This window comes from Nansenia antarctica, assembly GCF_963989245.1.
Source record: "Nansenia antarctica genome assembly, chromosome: 1".
NCBI classification, from domain to species: Eukaryota; Metazoa; Chordata; class Actinopteri; order Argentiniformes; family Microstomatidae; genus Nansenia; species Nansenia antarctica.
This window is the reverse complement of record NC_137674.1, coordinates 98,059,071-98,076,007: the sequence shown is the minus strand read 5'-3', so window position 1 is coordinate 98,076,007 and position 16,937 is coordinate 98,059,071. Positions and strand designations below refer to the sequence as shown.

Sequence of the window (16,937 nt, the reverse complement as noted above, 5' to 3'; positions counted from 1 at the left end):
GCTATTTATTTATGCTCCATGATAAATTTGTGCCAGAGAGTAAGCAGAGGAAATGTGATAATCTCATGTTGGCAAAGATTGGTACAGTATATACTGTATGTACAATGTGCTTTCTTTCTTTCTTTCTTTCTTTTTCTCTCTCTCTCTCTCTCTCTCTCTCTCTCTCTCTCTCTCTCTCTCTCTCTCTCTCTCTCTCAGAAACCCTCACCAGACCACAAAATACACCACAGATCCGACTGAGGAAGACTATAGGCCTCAGAACTCTGATCAGTCCTGTGTCTCTGAACAGTTTCACAGTCTAACAGACAAATGATCCAGTGGACTCCTCTCCGGTCCAGACACAAACCTTCATCCCTCTATCCCCAGGCCCGACACAAACCTTCGTCCCTCTATCCCCAGTCCAGACACAAACCCTCAGCCCTCTATCCCCAGTCCAGACACAAACCTTCAGCCCTCTATCCCCAGTCCAGACACAAACCTTCATCCCTCTATCCCCAGTCCAGACACAAACCTTCATCCCTCTATCCCCAGTCCAGACATAAACCTTCATCCCTCTATCCCCAGTCCAGACACAAACCTTCATCCCTCTATCCCCAGTCCAGACATAAACCTTCATCCCTCTATCCCCAGTCCAGACACAAACCTTCATCCCTCTATCCCCAGTCCAGACACAAACCTTCATCCCTCTATCCCCAGTCCAGACATAAACCTTCATCCCTCTATCCCCAGTCCAGACACAAACCTTCATCCCTCTATCCCCAGTCCAGACACAAACCTTCATCCCTCTATCCCCAGTCCAGACACAAACCTTCATCCCTCTATCCCCAGTCCAGACACAAACCTTCATCCCTCTATCCCCAGTCCAGACACAAACCTTCATCCCTCTATCCCCAGTCCAGACACAAACCTTCATCCCTCTATCCCCAGTCCAGACATAAACCTTCATCCCTCTATCTCCAGTCCAGACACAAACCCTCATCCCTCTATCCAGAGTCCAGACACAAACCTTCATCCCTCTATCCCCAGGCCCGACACAAACCTTCATCCCTCTATCCCCAGTCCAGACACAAACCTTCATCCCTCTATCCCCAGTCCAGACACAAACCTTCATCCCTCTATCCCCAGTCCAGACACAAACCTTCATCCCTCTATCCCCAGTCCAGACACAAACCTTCATCCCTCTATCCCCAGTCCAGACATAAACCTTCATCCCTCTATCCCCAGTCCAGACACAAACCTTCATCCCTCTATCCCCAGTCCAGACACAAACCTTCATCCCTCTATCCCCAGTCCAGACACAAACCTTCATCCCTCTATCCCCAGTCCAGACACAAACCTTCATCCCTCTATCCCCAGTCCAGACATAAACCTTCATCCCTCTATCTCCAGTCCAGACACAAACCCTCATCCCTCTATCCAGAGTCCAGACACAAACCTTCATCCCTCTATCCCCAGGCCCGACACAAACCTTCATCCCTCTATCCCCAGTCCAGACACAAACCTTCATCCCTCTATCCCCAGTCCAGACACAAACCTTCATCCCTCTATCCCCAGTCCAGACACAAACCTTCATCCCTCTATCCCCAGTCCAGACACAAACCTTCATCCCTCTATCCCCAGTCCAGACACAAACCCTCAGCCCTCTATCCCCAGTCCAGCCTCCATTCGCTCCGTCCCCAAAAAGCCTTGGAGAGAGAATATGTGAGGGGAGGTACCTAGATCTTCTCAATAAGTTTTCAATAGGATGACAGCGGAGGACAGAGGAGAGGACGCAATGAGTTGTGTTCCCAACAATTGAGGAAAGGCTAAACCCTCACGCTTCTAGAGGGGACGGGAGCAGAGTGGTCCCCTGAGGCCCCCGGTGGCCGCCCTCCACCATCACAATGCTGCCTTTGTCACTGATGGAGGTATGGATGACGGTAGTCCTGGAGAGCCAACATCCACAGGCACAAAGACAGATCAACCACTCGTCATATAACCACTGAGGGAGGAGAAAGGGAATTTTTTTTCATCAGCAGTTGATTCTTACTTGCTTATAATGACCTCCTTCATTTCCTGCTGAACACACACGCATGTACACACGCACGCACTCATGCACACACACAAAATCAACCCTATTACGACTGTAAATGTCATTAGCCATTAGCTCTAACAATCAATTCAAACATGGGGTTGAGTTCTGCATTTTGTTTCTGCAAATTATGTTTCATAGTTTTCATTTTCAGAACTATGTTATTCCACCACAAAGGAGCTGCAGAGAAGAAGACGAATCCTCTTTATGAAAAGAGGCTTTTTACCAAAAAAACCACAAGAAACATTGAATCGTACAGTACTCGACTTGATTGTACAGTCTGTTTTCCTCAGGCCTAACTTGAAGCCTTTTAGAATGATGGTTTTGTCAGCTGATGTGTTGTTCTCCTCCTAAGGGACCCGTTCCCCAAAAGAGTAATCTCAAGGCCTCTGTAAAAACACAGAGGCCCTGCCAACCACGGAGAAAGTCATTTAGGGATCTAATAGCCCCGGACCAGAGCAGCTTAATGTAAGCCTTATTGTGATTACCTGACGTAATGACAGCCAATCAAAATACAACCTGCAAACCATTACCGGGCCGAACAGGGGAACACATTATGCGTCGCACCGTGTCAGCATCACAGGCCCTTCAACAATGCAGGACCGCAACGAGCACGAAAAAAAAGGTTCCACCTTATTATTCATCCGCCCACGGGCCCCCCGAAGAGGAACCATTAAGGGTGGTTACACAGCCTGTACCTTTGATGGGTGACTGTGAGGTTAACCCCTTCTGTACTGCAGTGATGCTCAACAACACAGGGCTTTATTGCGTTTGAGTTGTTGTCAGCATGACGAGGGGACGTTCACATATACGACAGGCGTTGCTGGAAAGGGTCTCTCTGTGCCCCCAAAATAATTGTACTTTCCCGTAACACATGGAGAGTGAAAGAGAGGGATTCTCTTGTGTACTGTTCTGTAGGTGCACCTGATTTTTCCATCCACCCTACCATTAGCTAAATTGGAGGCAATTTAGGTAGAGTAGATGGGAGAGTTTTGAAAAAGAGTGACGTCAATCCACTAACAGAGAATAAGGTCAGAAAAGGATAAATTTATTCCTTCTCTCCTTTACGTCCATCTTTTTCTCTTCGTTCTCGACCTGAAAGTCTCTCTCTCTCTCACTATGCCGTCTGGCTTAAGAGAGCAGCCTTAGGGAATCTCACTATCACACACACATCTAACCTTCCGCCATTCGTCAGGATTAGGGTGACTATCCCATTACCGTACATGTACTTTCCCTCCAAAAAAGAGGAAGAGAGAGAGAGAGAGAGATAATTCATCAGTCTCTTCTCTTTGCTTGCCCTCAGGAATGTCTTTTGGAGAGGTATTACTTCTTGGAAAGCCTACCTTCCCTTCTGTAATTACTCTGGAGCCCGTCTTGCACTTGGCTTGTTTGTTAGTGAAGGATAGGATAACCTGCCATGTTTATATCCAGAACATTGTCTCAGCCGAGGCCTTGGTTCATCATCAATTACCATACCACCCACTCGAAACTCCCATCTCCTCTGAGAGAGACGAACAGCTCTGCGCTTCTGAGTCTGCTAAGAAGATTATGGTTGGCCCGAGTTTCCCAGGGTTAGTTTTCTTCAACAGACACCCTGTACTTTGCAGTACTGTAGGCGGACCTGACGAGGGGGACCCCCCGTATGCAGGTCCCCCAGGCTGATTGTGTGATTTCGCCGACATAACCACAATCCAGCACTGATGCCTCATCAGATTGACAGGATCAAGCTTTCCAGGAGTGAGTGTGTGTGTGTGTCCATGCCTGAGTGTGTGTATGTGTGTGTAGACGTGTGAGTATGTGTGTTAATAATAAGGACAGATACTCATATGTACCAAAAGAACTTCAAACAATCATAAGCCAGATACCTTCAAGTCAGTAGACATGACAACCACAACGACAAGTTTAAGGATGTTTTATTCATGGTGAATGTGTGTTAGGTTGTCATGGCTTCATATGCGCGGCTATTATGGTGGAGGTGTGAGGCTGGTTTGTTCTTCTGGAAGGTGGAGGGAAGGCACAAGTGGAGCACCATGGACTTGAAGGGACGGACGGAGGTTCCCAGCTCAGGAAAAGAGGCAGTGGGGGGACGGGGACGGGGGGACAGGGTGAGGTAGGGGAATCATGTGATCACGGTCGGGGCAGCGCGTCCGGTCTTCTCGACAAGCTGAGAGATCTTCAGAGCGATGTCCACCAAGGGAGCCAGCATCACCTGCAGACACAGTCAACATTAAGCCTCCTATCTCATCGGTGTAGCCACATAGTTCCAGCTAAACCATGAATTGGCTCAGCTGAGCGTCTACAATGCTGTTTTCACCCAAACAGAACCTGCAGTTATTGGAGCCTTTGAGTGCCTGGGGCTAAGCTTGGGGAAGAGGCTAGAAGGAACTGGGTTACAGAGAGTCCTCCTGAAGGTTTCTCTCTCTCTCTCTCTCTCTCTCTCTCCCCATCACTGTCTTCTTACAGGCTTTATTTTTATCCATTTCCTGCCCAAACCACTCAGAATGACTTGATGAAGTGTCAAGGTCTAGGTTTTCAATTTTTACGGATATTTTTCCCCCCCACTTTATACTGGCTCTGATATCAGCCGTGACTCAGTGCCTTAGCTAAACATTCCCTTTCCTTCCAATATGAGTTCTGGGAAAGATTCTTGGATCCGTGAACCCAAAACAAGCTCGCCGTCCCAGATTGTGGGCCTTCCAGTTTAGAGAGAAGCGGTTTGAAAGCTATTCCGTTTGACAGCGTAACGAACCTTGGCCCCGCTCGGACAAAAAAAGAAATATTTCAACTCACATCGAGTCGTTCGTGACAAGTACAAGCGCCCCCCCACCGTGCCTCTTACATGCTCCAGTCACGTCCAATCAGAGCACAACCGCTACTCAGCCCTCACCTGCGGGTCCTCGTAGATCTTCTTGGGGTCCTTCTCATAGCTGTCTATGTAGAGCCTGATGGTTGCCCCGGCACTGCCTGTCCCACTGAGACGGAAGATGATCCTGGAGCCGTCGGAGAAGATGATCCTCAGACCCTGATAGAGAGACAGACAGACAGACAGACAGACAGACAGACAGACAGACAGACAGACAAAAACACTCAATATACTGAGAATATGCGTCTTTATATGTTTCACATTTTAAATTAAGATAAAAACACACACAATATAACAATTATGAGGGTACGCATAGATTGTTTGTGACCCAGATATGATTCTTCATCTAGAAGTTAACCCTCTATTGACCGGTGGTGTCAACTTAACATCAATAAATCTTCATAATCAAGATATCTCCATATTATCATTCATCATCTACACAGACCCATGTCTCATCACACGTGTCACGTATGTCAGATTTTATTTTATTTGTCTTCTATACAGCTGCAAGACCAATTGCCCAAGAGTGGGACAATAATGTTTTATGAATTTGAAGCTCATGCCGGAAAAAAAATCTGGAAATCTAAAGCCATGCTCCTCTACTGCAGTACAGAAGTCAAGTTTTTCCATTGACCCTCACTACAAATATCTTACAGTTGACCACTTTGCACAATCACTATTGTTGTTATTTCAATAAACGTTTTCATCGGTTTGGGGGGTCATTATCAAAATAGTTAGCTATCAGTAGGGGTGTAACGGATCACGGAAATTCCGTGATCCGTTCGGATCGCCCTCCACGGTTCGGAACGCATGTGTACCGCGGATCAATTGCAAAATGTTAACAAGTAATAATATTACTTAATATTAGTTAATATCTCTTGTAAATCACAATGTAGAGTTGCCATGAAAAGATAGACGCGACAGGTGCTTTGTTTTACTCTAAAGCGCAATGATAGGTTGATAATGCGAAAGAAAAAGAATCCGTTGTTTGCTCACTACACGTGAAGCTGGGAATCCACAACAACAAGGCTGCGTTCGTAAATCCGCTCTGGAATCTGATCAGCGTTCAAGGAACGCCTCTTGTCCAATCAAATTACTTGGTCGCTTTATGACGTCGGACCCAGTGTGCGCTCCGGCGCTCTTAAAGCGAATTTACGAACGCGGCCCAGGTGTATCATGGCGAGTGCTAGTTACGTTGTTCGGCGGAGAAGAACTCGAAATGGCTCCCTCGTCATTTAAATCCCATGTATGGGAGCACTTTGGCTTCTCTGTCAACTATGACGGGAGGCACGAAAAAGGTAGCTCGACAACTTCTGATAATGTAGGCATTTTTTTCATACCATGTTCAAAATAAGGGTTCACTTTATTATTTAGTTAAAAGTGGCATAAAACATGTTTATTCATCTGCTTTAAAGAGCCCAGTGACTCACTGCTGCAACCAGGCGCCTCCTCCCTATCTCCTATCATTTAAATTGAGTGTATTTCAGTATAATTATGTAATGTTTGAGTGTAGAATATGTTATATATATTATATATATATGTATATATGTATATATATATCAGTGGTGTGCCGTCAGGGCCAGCAAGGCCTTCTCTGCTGGCCTAAACATCATCAGAATATACATTTTATTTAATATATTTTTTCCACAAATATGTATTAATGATTCCCCATAGTCTATTCTCTTCATTTCATAGCTTTCCTCTTGGTTGCGCTGCTTCCAGTCTCCAATTGAGATTTGGAGGGCTGGCCTTTATGTTAGAGCTTTTATCCAATCAAAATGTGTTGCTAGGGGGCTCCCAAATCTGCCCGCCTTCACAACAGACGGTGCTGCGAATTCGACCTGTAACTTAACGTTGGAACGAGAAAACCTGTGGCGTTCCTAGTAAACCTACGTAGATGCGAGCAAAATCAACAACGACGCCTGCTGGAAGGCTCAATCTGATGTCAGCACCCAGCACGTCTTTTGATTGGATACGCACTATTGAGATGCGTAGCAAGGTAATTTGCGTATCTTTATACCGTCTGCAATCAGCTACAATGGCGGAAGGGGGAGAAGAGGCAGATGTGGTGGCAGATCTTAAAACAACGCCATTGTCTAGAAGAACTTTCCAGGAAAAGATAGACATTATCAGAGAACGGCCAACCCCGACTCTTGCGAGCCTTTCTCAGCGGGGAAAAGGGTTTGTCCGGCACTTTCAGATCGCTAACTACGAGCGGTACCCCTGGCTCACAGGCTCCGAAAGGCACTGCAAATTGTACTGCTGGCAATGCCTGCTATTTGCAACAGATCGATCGGGTGTTTGGGAAAGAAAGGAGGATGGATTTTGTTTTCAAATGAAGTTGTTTTGGTGAGTACAAAGCATTTAATTTTTTATTTTATTTGTATATATTTTTGTCATTTTATTTCGTTATTTCATTTTATTTTCGTTTCAATATTAACGAATTAATATATAGGTAATTAAAATTCATTTTATTTTCGTTTCAATATTAACGAATTAATATATAGGTAATTAAAACGACAAATATAGGCTTATAAAATAAATGTTTGATGCGTCTGTTGCAGGTTGCAAGAGATGTGGAGATTACGTGGGTGGCGCACGTGAATCAGCTGTGCAGTAAAAGTACTCAAGGAGACTTGTTGAATTGTTTTGTAACGTTTCTTGACGATAAAAGTGCCTTTTATTTAAAAGTTTTGACAGTATCCAAGCGAAGCGATCTTAAAGATCACACTCTTCATTGTAAATGCGGATTTATTGATTAAAAATGCTTCGGAAATATTAATATAACTCTGTTGTACTTGTCTGATTATGTTAAGGTGATGCAACGCCCGGTTATACTGTGTTTCTGTCTAGTTTCTAGAGCCATGGCGTCATAATGATGGTATTAAGAGGTAGAATAATTCAGGTAGGACTGTGTCGGACATCACTGAAGGCCTAGGTGTGAAATGCACCGCCCGCCACTGATATATATATATATATATATATTACCAGTTTTGACATCTTGAATGTTGTTGGTTTTTGTCACATAGTAAAAGTGGTGTTTTTACAGAATTCAAGGAAAAAGCAGTTTTTATAAAAACAAAAATGTTTTGTGTTGATCCGAAAAATGATCCGATCCGTGACTCAAAAACCGTGACACGATCCGATCCGTGAGTTAGGTGATCCGTTACACCCCTAGCTATCAGCACCATCAATCACCTGCATTATAATTACGAGACAATTGTACCCCACTGGAAAACGATTCAGAAAACCCCATTGGATGCCGCTCTTCTGTACCCCATTAGGGGGGCGTGGCCATTGTGGACTGTGTCCCGTGAGTGTCTATGTGAATCCGATGGCCCCTCCCCATGCCCCTCACCTGGTTCTTGGAGACACTCCCATCCACAGGGTCAGTGTAGGCAAAGTTGTCAGAGAGAGCCACCTCATAGGTCTTATCCCCCGATGAGTACTTCTTCCCCACGAAGGCTGCGTCAAACATGATCGCCTCCAGGTCCTTGATCATCGTGTTGGCTTTGTCTGACTCTACCTCCTCATAGTCATACCTGATGTTATAGAAGGAGGGGAGAGGGGGGGGGGGGGGGGGAGGGGGGAGAGGGAGTTCATTAATAAAAGGAGTCCAGTCCATGACGGAAGGCACGATTTCTGATTACATTAACCATTTAATGAGTAAGCCAAACTATGGCAGCTATCAATGTTTCGGGCAACATTATACAACGTAATTCTTACACACATCATAGTGAACCTGGTCTAGACCCAAGACTGAAGTAGGAGGTCTCTATTTCACCACTAGAGGGCGGCAGAGTAACATCAGTTGAAAAACCCTAACCTGGTGAAGAAGTTCCTGCCGAACTTCTGCCAGTGGTCTTTCATGATCTCCTCCACACTCTGCTTCCTGGTAGCCAGGATTGACATCCAGGCCAGCACCGCCCACAAGCCGTCCTTCTCACGGATGTGGTCAGAACCTGGTGTACAGTCGGGTGGGTGTGTTAACAGGTCTCTCCACAATGTCTTGCCCAACTGACTGGAACGAAGCAAAACACCTGACTCCCTTGATCAAACTGTTTCAGATAGGGCTGCACAGACTGCATACACAGGTTTGATCATGTTGTTATATCAAGTCTATGGCGGTTTTTGAAAAGGAAAGCAATGGTCATAAAATACTATCATACTATGTGGATGGTCCTAAAAGCACCATATAGCACTGTTGACAAACAGGAAATACAATTACATTTATTACAAAACAGGATTACAAAAGCTTTTATCTCAAGTCCTGCCGCCACATTGGTTAATTCCTAGTAAGTGGATTATTATTCTGGAGGGAGATCTGGTGGATCCCTGTCCTCACCAGTGCCGAAACTCTCCTCTCCACACAGAGACAGCTTCCCATCGTCCATGAGATTCCCAAAGAACTTCCAGCCGGTGGGAGTCTCATACATCTGAATCTTCATGGCCTTGGCCACTCTGAAGGACACACACACACACACACACACACACACACACACACACACTTAGTACATTGACTTATGTATGCTGGAGGCTGTGTTGTGCCTCTTATATGTAACTTTAAGACATGTACATCTCAATGTGATTGATTTAATTTAATTTGAAATAAAAGTAATCATCTACTCCAGTCAGAGACATCAGTAGACACATTAAATGTGACTTCTCTGCCTGAATACAGGATCAATAAAACATTGGATGTGGTGAGGAGGGAGGTTAGCCTTACTTGTGGAGGTTCCCTAAAACGATATCATGACGTCATTTGTGACGTACAAATCCTATAGCGGATTATATAATTAACTTTTACAGTGAGGTTAACCCTGAATCTTTCCTACTCTTGGATAGAAGCACACTTGATCTTGATAAGGTGAGGAGGGAGGGAGAGGGGGGGGGGGGGGGAATGCCTTACGCGTCCAGGGCTCCACTGGTGGGCATACTGCGGGCGAGACCTTTGACCCCTGTCTTCTGGAAGTAAGGGATGCTGGTGATGTTGGCAGCGATGACCGCCACCGAGTCCGAGGGGTTGACGAAGAAGCCGTGCTTCCCCAGGACCATGTTACGATCCTGGGTGAGGGTGACAGGGCAGAGAGGGGACAGGACAGACTGGGTCAGGGACTGGACAGACTGTGGGAAAGAGTCTTGAGCAGAGCTCCTCACTCCTGAATCCTGGAGAGGCCGCAGGGCTGCAGGCTTTTGCTCCCCGGGAGCTCAGCCCTGACACACCTGATTCAGCTCATCAAGGTTTTGAAGATCAGTTGATTGGTTCAACATCAGGTGTGACGAGCACGAGGCTGGGCCAGGGCCCACTGCAAGCTCTCCCTAGGACCAGGATGAGGCATCACTGGACTACGGAAATGACAACTTTTTCCCTTTCGTCCGTCCATCACTCACCCCGTCCCCGTCGAAGGCTGCTCCTAAGTCGTACTCTCCCCCCTTCATAGCGTTGACCAGGTCGGCTGCGTAGGTCAGGTTAGGGTCAGGGTGGTGACCACCGAAGTCTTCTAAGGGGATACAGTTGACGGCAGAGTTGGCGGGAGAGCCCAACTGCTCACAGACGATCTTCTTCACGTAGGGCCCGACCACTGTGGAGGGAGAAGGGGGTGACGGTTATTATTCATATCAAACACGTTGTTATAGATACTACTCTGGATGTTATGTTAGGATTTAATGGTCTTGTGCATGTAGAAGGTTTGCTTTTTGTTGAGCACTTCTTCCCGGACTTTGCACCTGCACATTTGTGTTATTCTTATGTCAAGCTAATAATACAGATATTTTTGGCACTTTTTTTTTTTTGCCCGTCCCCTTGGTTTGCCCGTCCCTCATGGTTTGAGTGAGAGAGACATTTTGAAATCAATCTAGTATCGTGCATGTGTCAGATGAGAATCTGACTCACCTATAACCTGATATTTCATTTCCCTTTTGAATGTCACCACTGTGGAACTATCAGTCCTCTAGCTTCCCCACCACGTCACATTAGAGTCATATGGAAGCAAACACTGCAGTGGAACAGTGAGTTCCATGGATGTACAAACAGTACTGAGATCAGGAGTCCAACTCAACAACAATGTCTGGAGACGTCATTTCAAAAACTAAAGATTTAGTAGATCAAACATGACTAATAATAATAATAATAATAATAATAATAATAATAATAATAATAATAATAATAATACATTAGACTGACATAGCGCTTTTCTAGACACTCAAAGAAGCTTTACAAACTAAAAAGATAGAGTCGTAATAATAAAAAGACACCAAAGGTTAAGGTAGTGCTGGGGACACATGGGAAGGGGAGGGGGAGAGGGTTAACTGGTGAAGGCAAGCATGAAGAGGTGGGTTTTGAGGGCCTGTTTAAATGTTGGGAGGGTGTTGGCCTGTCTGAGGTGGTTGGGGAGGGCGTTCCAGAGGGACAGGGCTGCGGCTGAAAAGGCCCCATCACCCCAGGTCCGGAGCTTGGTCCTGGTGGTCTTGGGGTGGTTTGGTCGTCAGACCTGAGGCAACGGGAGGGGGTGTGGAGGGGGACGAGGTCGGCAAGGTAGGAGGGGGCCTTTGTAAGTGGTGACTAGCCAATAGCCATCATATACACAAAGAAGATATCACATGTATCTTCCTACTGTAAGCAGTAGCAGTCCGGGTGAGGGCATACAGCAGTCTGGGTACAGTTGTTGTCACAACTGAACTGGGAAAATAAGTTCTATTACCATTCCCCTTTTCCCTTCATTTAGAATGGTTAAACAATAGGAATTCTGAGAGCTTAGGTGGCGTAGCAGACTAGGCGCTGACCATGTAACCGCAGGGTTCCCGGTTCGATTCTGGCCGCGGACATATCCTGCATGTCATCCCTTCTCTCTCTCTCTCACCCATCCTTCCTGTCAAATCTCTACTGTCTCTGTCACAATAAAATAAAATAAAAATATGAGTGGGACTGCCCCACTTAGAAAAAAATACTTAAAAACAAAACAAAAAAACAATAGGAATTCAACCTTCAATCAACTGCATTCAATTCAATTAACTTCAAACCTACTCTCTGACTCCTGGTATTCAAACCTCCTCTCTGACTCCTGGTATTCAAACCGACTCTCTGACTCCTGGTATTCACTCGTAAGTGTGTGCCCCGTACCTCCGTGCATAGCGTCCAGGCGGACATTAATGTGATTGGCTCCAGACAGGAGCTCCTTCAGGGCAGCGAAGTCGAAGATCTCCTTCAGCATCTCAGCGTAAGCGTCCACACAGTCAACGATCTCCACTGAGGACAGACAGACATGTATTCATACAGTCAGACAGACATGTCACACCAGACAGGACAGACAGACAGGAGAGACAGGAGAATCCTCTCAAACTAATTACAGTACACAATATGGTAATTAAGCTGTCGCTATACCTGTGTCGTAACACTGTAATTACTATGGTGATTATGTGGCATTAACATGTTGTTACATAGTAATTACTGTGGGAAACATATCCCTGTCAGTTCATAGAGGATGACTTGTACCTGTGAAGGGCTTGAATGTGTCCACCTCAAAGGTCTGCTTGCCAAGCTTCGACAGGTCCACTTTCAGGTCAGGGCAGATGGAGTACTCTGTCAGGCTTTTGCTGAACTGGAAAATCTTGTCTGTGATCCCCTCTGGAGCCGGACCTGGGGCAAACACACACGGCAAGGGAGGGTTGACTATCAGATCAGAGAAACCTTATGTCATAGAGTAATGGGTTGGTATTACAGCCTTACACCAAAACTAGACATTCAAAACGTTGTCATTCAGCCGTTGATTACGTGTGATACATTCCTATGATCATTCAGTCCAGAGACATTCTCCATCTTTACCCCCCTATAGAGACACCTCTCTGTACCCTACTCAGACAGACACACACACACACACACACACACACACACACACACACACACAGACACAGACACAGACACAGACACAGACAGACACACACACACACACACACACACACACACACACAGTTGTTGTTGTTGTTGTTGTTGCTGCTGCTGCTGACTACTGTATGTACCCAACATGCTTGGCACAAATAAAGTTTAGGGTTAGGGTTAATTTGAATTGAACAGTCTCACCTCCACTGGCGATGTTGTACTTGATGCCGAAGTCTCCGGTGGGGCCTCCGGGGTTGTGACTGGCCGTCAGGATGATGCCTCCGACTGCCTTTGTCTTGCGGATCACACAGGAGACGGCGGGGGTGGACATGATGCCGTCCTGCCCGATGACCAGGTGGCCGATCTGCAGGGACACAGAGAGGGGAGGGAGAAATTGTTTCCTTCCATGTCTTACATTACATTGTATTTTTCATTGTTATCATAGGGTCTCTAAATGTGAAACAATATGTTAGAACTAGTTGGCAAGGGATTATTGCTGACGTATTGCTTCCACCATTCAGTTTACAGATTGGAGAGGGCTTAAGGGGATGTTCTGTTGATTACAGCTCCCTATCCGTTCACACTAGTGTTTACGCATAGTTAATTTCACTGCACTCAAATGTTTTTTTGTTTTTTTTAATAATAAAAAGATACTGTCTAACTGTTACTACACCCCCTTCTCTACTGGCCTAGCCCACCAAATGGCTATCAGTGACCATAACACAGATAGCAGTACAAAGGAGAAAGAAAGTCAATCCTGTGTGTTACATAACAAACAGGATGCAGGAGTGTTTTGTATGCAGAAGGAGAGAAAATGGGACCTCATGTTGTAGCGATCCTTGTTGGGATGATGATGATGATGTCTGACTGTGCATTTGAACCCAGGGGGTCTTTGTCTGTCTATTTGAACATGCAGTACCCATCTGAAGGCTACTGCAGACCAAGGCAACGTGACAGCTGACCGCCACGCCCCCTGGCGAGCACAGGACGAGGCTGTGCCACTGCCACCCACAGACACTGATTATGAAACAAGTCCTCAATGTGTTGCATTGCTTCCGATTACTACAACACTTGCAAACGTTGTTCTGGTTAATACATGGCCCATGATCCATGCATAGCTTGATTGTGAAACTAGGAGATAGGACATCCGCTGACACTGACACAAGGGCAGTAGGCTACACTGTTTTGAGTTGATCGTGTAGTCACAGAGTCGCCTTGCGTCAAATGCCAAAGGTACTGTTTTACATGCAATCCCCGCCGTGCGCTTCACCGAAAGATCAGCGAGGTCATCTGGCGCGAGAGAGACGGTACAAGAACACCTATTACGTTTCGATGTACTATGAACACCGCCACTTTAATAATGCAACTTCAACATGAAAGTATAACTAAAGATCCACGGAGATGCATTTCACATTTAGAAATTGCATAATAACCTCAACTGAGGTATGATGGCATAAGAGAAATAACGTCATCTTTTTAACATGATAGTGTAATATAGTGCAGCTTGTTTTGGATCATGCATGCTTAGCGATTGATCAAACTCTGCAACACGTGAAGTATCGCTAGAGCGAATCAGCAGCAACGATGATCGCTGGTGGTGTTTGAGCTACAATGTATCAATGAAGGTGTCAAATCAAAGACTCCAGAGTTGCCAGCGTCGATCACTAGTCTCAAGTCGAGTGCATGAGTGCATGTCTTCGGGTTGGGTCTTAAGACGACTTAAGACATCTTGACAGACTAAAATGTCTTATTTTGGTTCATTAAGACATCTTATTAAGACATCTCAAGACACGGTGATGGCTGGGTATGTACTAGCTAGATAGATCACTAGGTGTCATGCTTATGCCAGCTGGGCTGGAGAAGAGGCCTAGATTTGAGCGTAACACCCAGGGACCACCAGTGGATATCTACCGACCCCATTGGCGGCGGCGATCTGGATGATCAGCTGAATCGCGTCTTTCATGAAAAACCTTCCGTCTCCTCCCACTACGAGGGTCCCCGGCTGACGCTCCGCCGGGTCCACACAGGAGATAATGCTTTGAATGAAGTTCTCCGCGTAGTGCTGGTTCTGTTGGAACACCGTCACCCTCTTCCTCAGGCCACTGGTGCCGGGCTTCTGATCGGCGTACGCCTTCGTCTTGACCACTGTTATTTTCGTCATTTTATGTCCCCAAAAAGTTGACCGATCGTCCGTATATGATCCGCGTATTCGGTGGAGGCGAATGCGCCGTGCGTTCTACCACACGTACATAGTGGGTTAGTTAGTTCCCCTCAGACGGTCACTCCCACCTCTACAGTTAAAGGGAAAGTGCTGCGATTGAATTCCCGTGACTTTAGAATTATAAGGTTCTATCTCAATTTTTGTCAACATTTAGTTTTTTTTACATAATCTGATCCATTAGGTGTTTATTAATGCACGTGTGGTGTTATTTTTTTTAAATGTTGACATTTTTTTAGTTAGTAATTCATAAAATACAAAGGTTCCATCTCACAGAACATAATGGAATGTAAAAACTTTGACGCTCAATATCTCTGAACTACCCTAGACGGAGATAGAACCATATCATTCTAAGCTCACGTTCCTATGCGTGGATACAAGTTCAGCTTTGTGAAGACGCTCAGAAGACTCTGTTGCTACAATGCATTTGAGCCTCAACTCGAGCATCATATCAACTGGATCAAAACAACGCTGTGATTGAATAGCTTTCAAAGAAAGCATATTTTGGTAAACTCTCTCATTGTTTCCCTTAAAGAGCCTTTAACCTAGGGGGGGGGGGGGGTGGTCCTTCATCTTTGCCCCTTTCTCCATCCTGCTGAATATTTTGTTTCTGGCAATATTTCCTTCCTTCCGTTTCATATTGTCTCTATAATAAACAGTAATAAAATAAAAATGGGAGCTGCCTCCCTGTGTATTGACATAATACGTAGGCCTGCAGTACACAGTGCATCACAAAATGTTTGTTCACTCTATTTGTGTGTGTGTGTGTGTGTGTGTGTGTGTGTGTGTGTGTGTGTGTGTGTGTGTGTGTGTGTGTGTGTGTGTGTGCGTGTGTATGTTGCACACATGTAATAAGATGGAAAGAGCCCATGCACATTTTACCTATTCATTTAGTATGAGAGCCTGTATAGTGATGCAAATGCTTTCTACACAGATGGTATGGGATATGGACTTAACATTTAGAAGACTCTTTAGATACAATATATTATGTGTGTAAAAAGTACAACATGTGTGCAATACTCAGCATGCCATGGCTCTTCAATTAGACCAAGGAAGCCTCTTTCAAAGTTTCTTTAGAGCATACAGATAAAACAGTAATTATTGATGTTATTTACAACTTCTCTCCCAATAAGCAGAGAGACACATGGCCATGGAGGGTGTAGTTGTGAAATAGGCCAAGTCAAGTTAGTGTTTGCCTGTTGCGTCATGCTCTGTTTGAACACCACCAAAACCAGTGCAGAGTTGACCATAATGGCCTTTGTGACGCTGCTCTCTTATCTTATTTAATATTAGAAGAAAAAAAGATATGAAATGTAGTTTGCATTATGTAGCCCACTAGGTGTGGAGGCAGAAAACCAAAACAAACTATTCAAAGATATGATGAACTTCTGGTTGTTCTTTATTTTACTGCTGTCTGCTATTCACTCAGAAATTGTGTCACAAAATGGTAATTACATAGTTATAATTGTAACTAGTTGTACATTCATTGTAACAAACACCACTATGTCTGATTCTTTACCACTACCAGGTAAGTACCAGGTTATGTACACTACCAGGTTATGTACAGTACCAGATGAAACAGAACAGAACAGTAAAGTGTACAAAACCCTCTCTGACACTCTCACTCAGCTGCAACCTATGTGTGTGAGGCCTGAGTGAGAGGGTCTGAGAGAGAGGTTTAAACGTTCTATGTGAGAAAGGAAGAGTGGCGAGGGCCACAGCAGATTAAATACCTGTCACCGGTCATGTGACGTTGTGACATTTAGTGGTCGGTTCTACAGTTACAGTAGAGAAGGTCAAAGGGCAAAATAATGTGCTGGGAGCTATAAATAGAGGGTCAAGACTGTACTTAGCTGTAAAGGCCATGGACAAAAAAAGTTTAGGCCTGAGTGCAATGCACAGGAATGTG

The 16,937-nt window shown here is 45.2% G+C and overlaps 1 protein-coding gene across 1 annotated transcript; it reads right to left on the bottom strand.

The window, feature by feature from the left end:
* Window positions 1-3,983: 3,983 nt before the first annotated feature.
* Window positions 3,984-15,034, bottom strand: pgm1 (phosphoglucomutase 1). The gene is made up of 11 exons (XM_080534489.1): window positions 14,726-15,034; window positions 13,012-13,174; window positions 12,427-12,570; window positions 12,055-12,180; window positions 10,326-10,516; window positions 9,844-9,998; window positions 9,280-9,395; window positions 8,761-8,896; window positions 8,293-8,476; window positions 4,959-5,093; window positions 3,984-4,280 (listed from the first exon to the last, which is right to left on the bottom strand). Exons 1-11 carry the CDS (start codon window positions 14,969-14,971, stop codon window positions 4,191-4,193), a joined length of 1,686 nt encoding a protein of 561 aa, XP_080390615.1. The 5' UTR covers window positions 14,972-15,034; the 3' UTR covers window positions 3,984-4,190.
* Window positions 15,035-16,937: the final 1,903 nt, after the last annotated feature.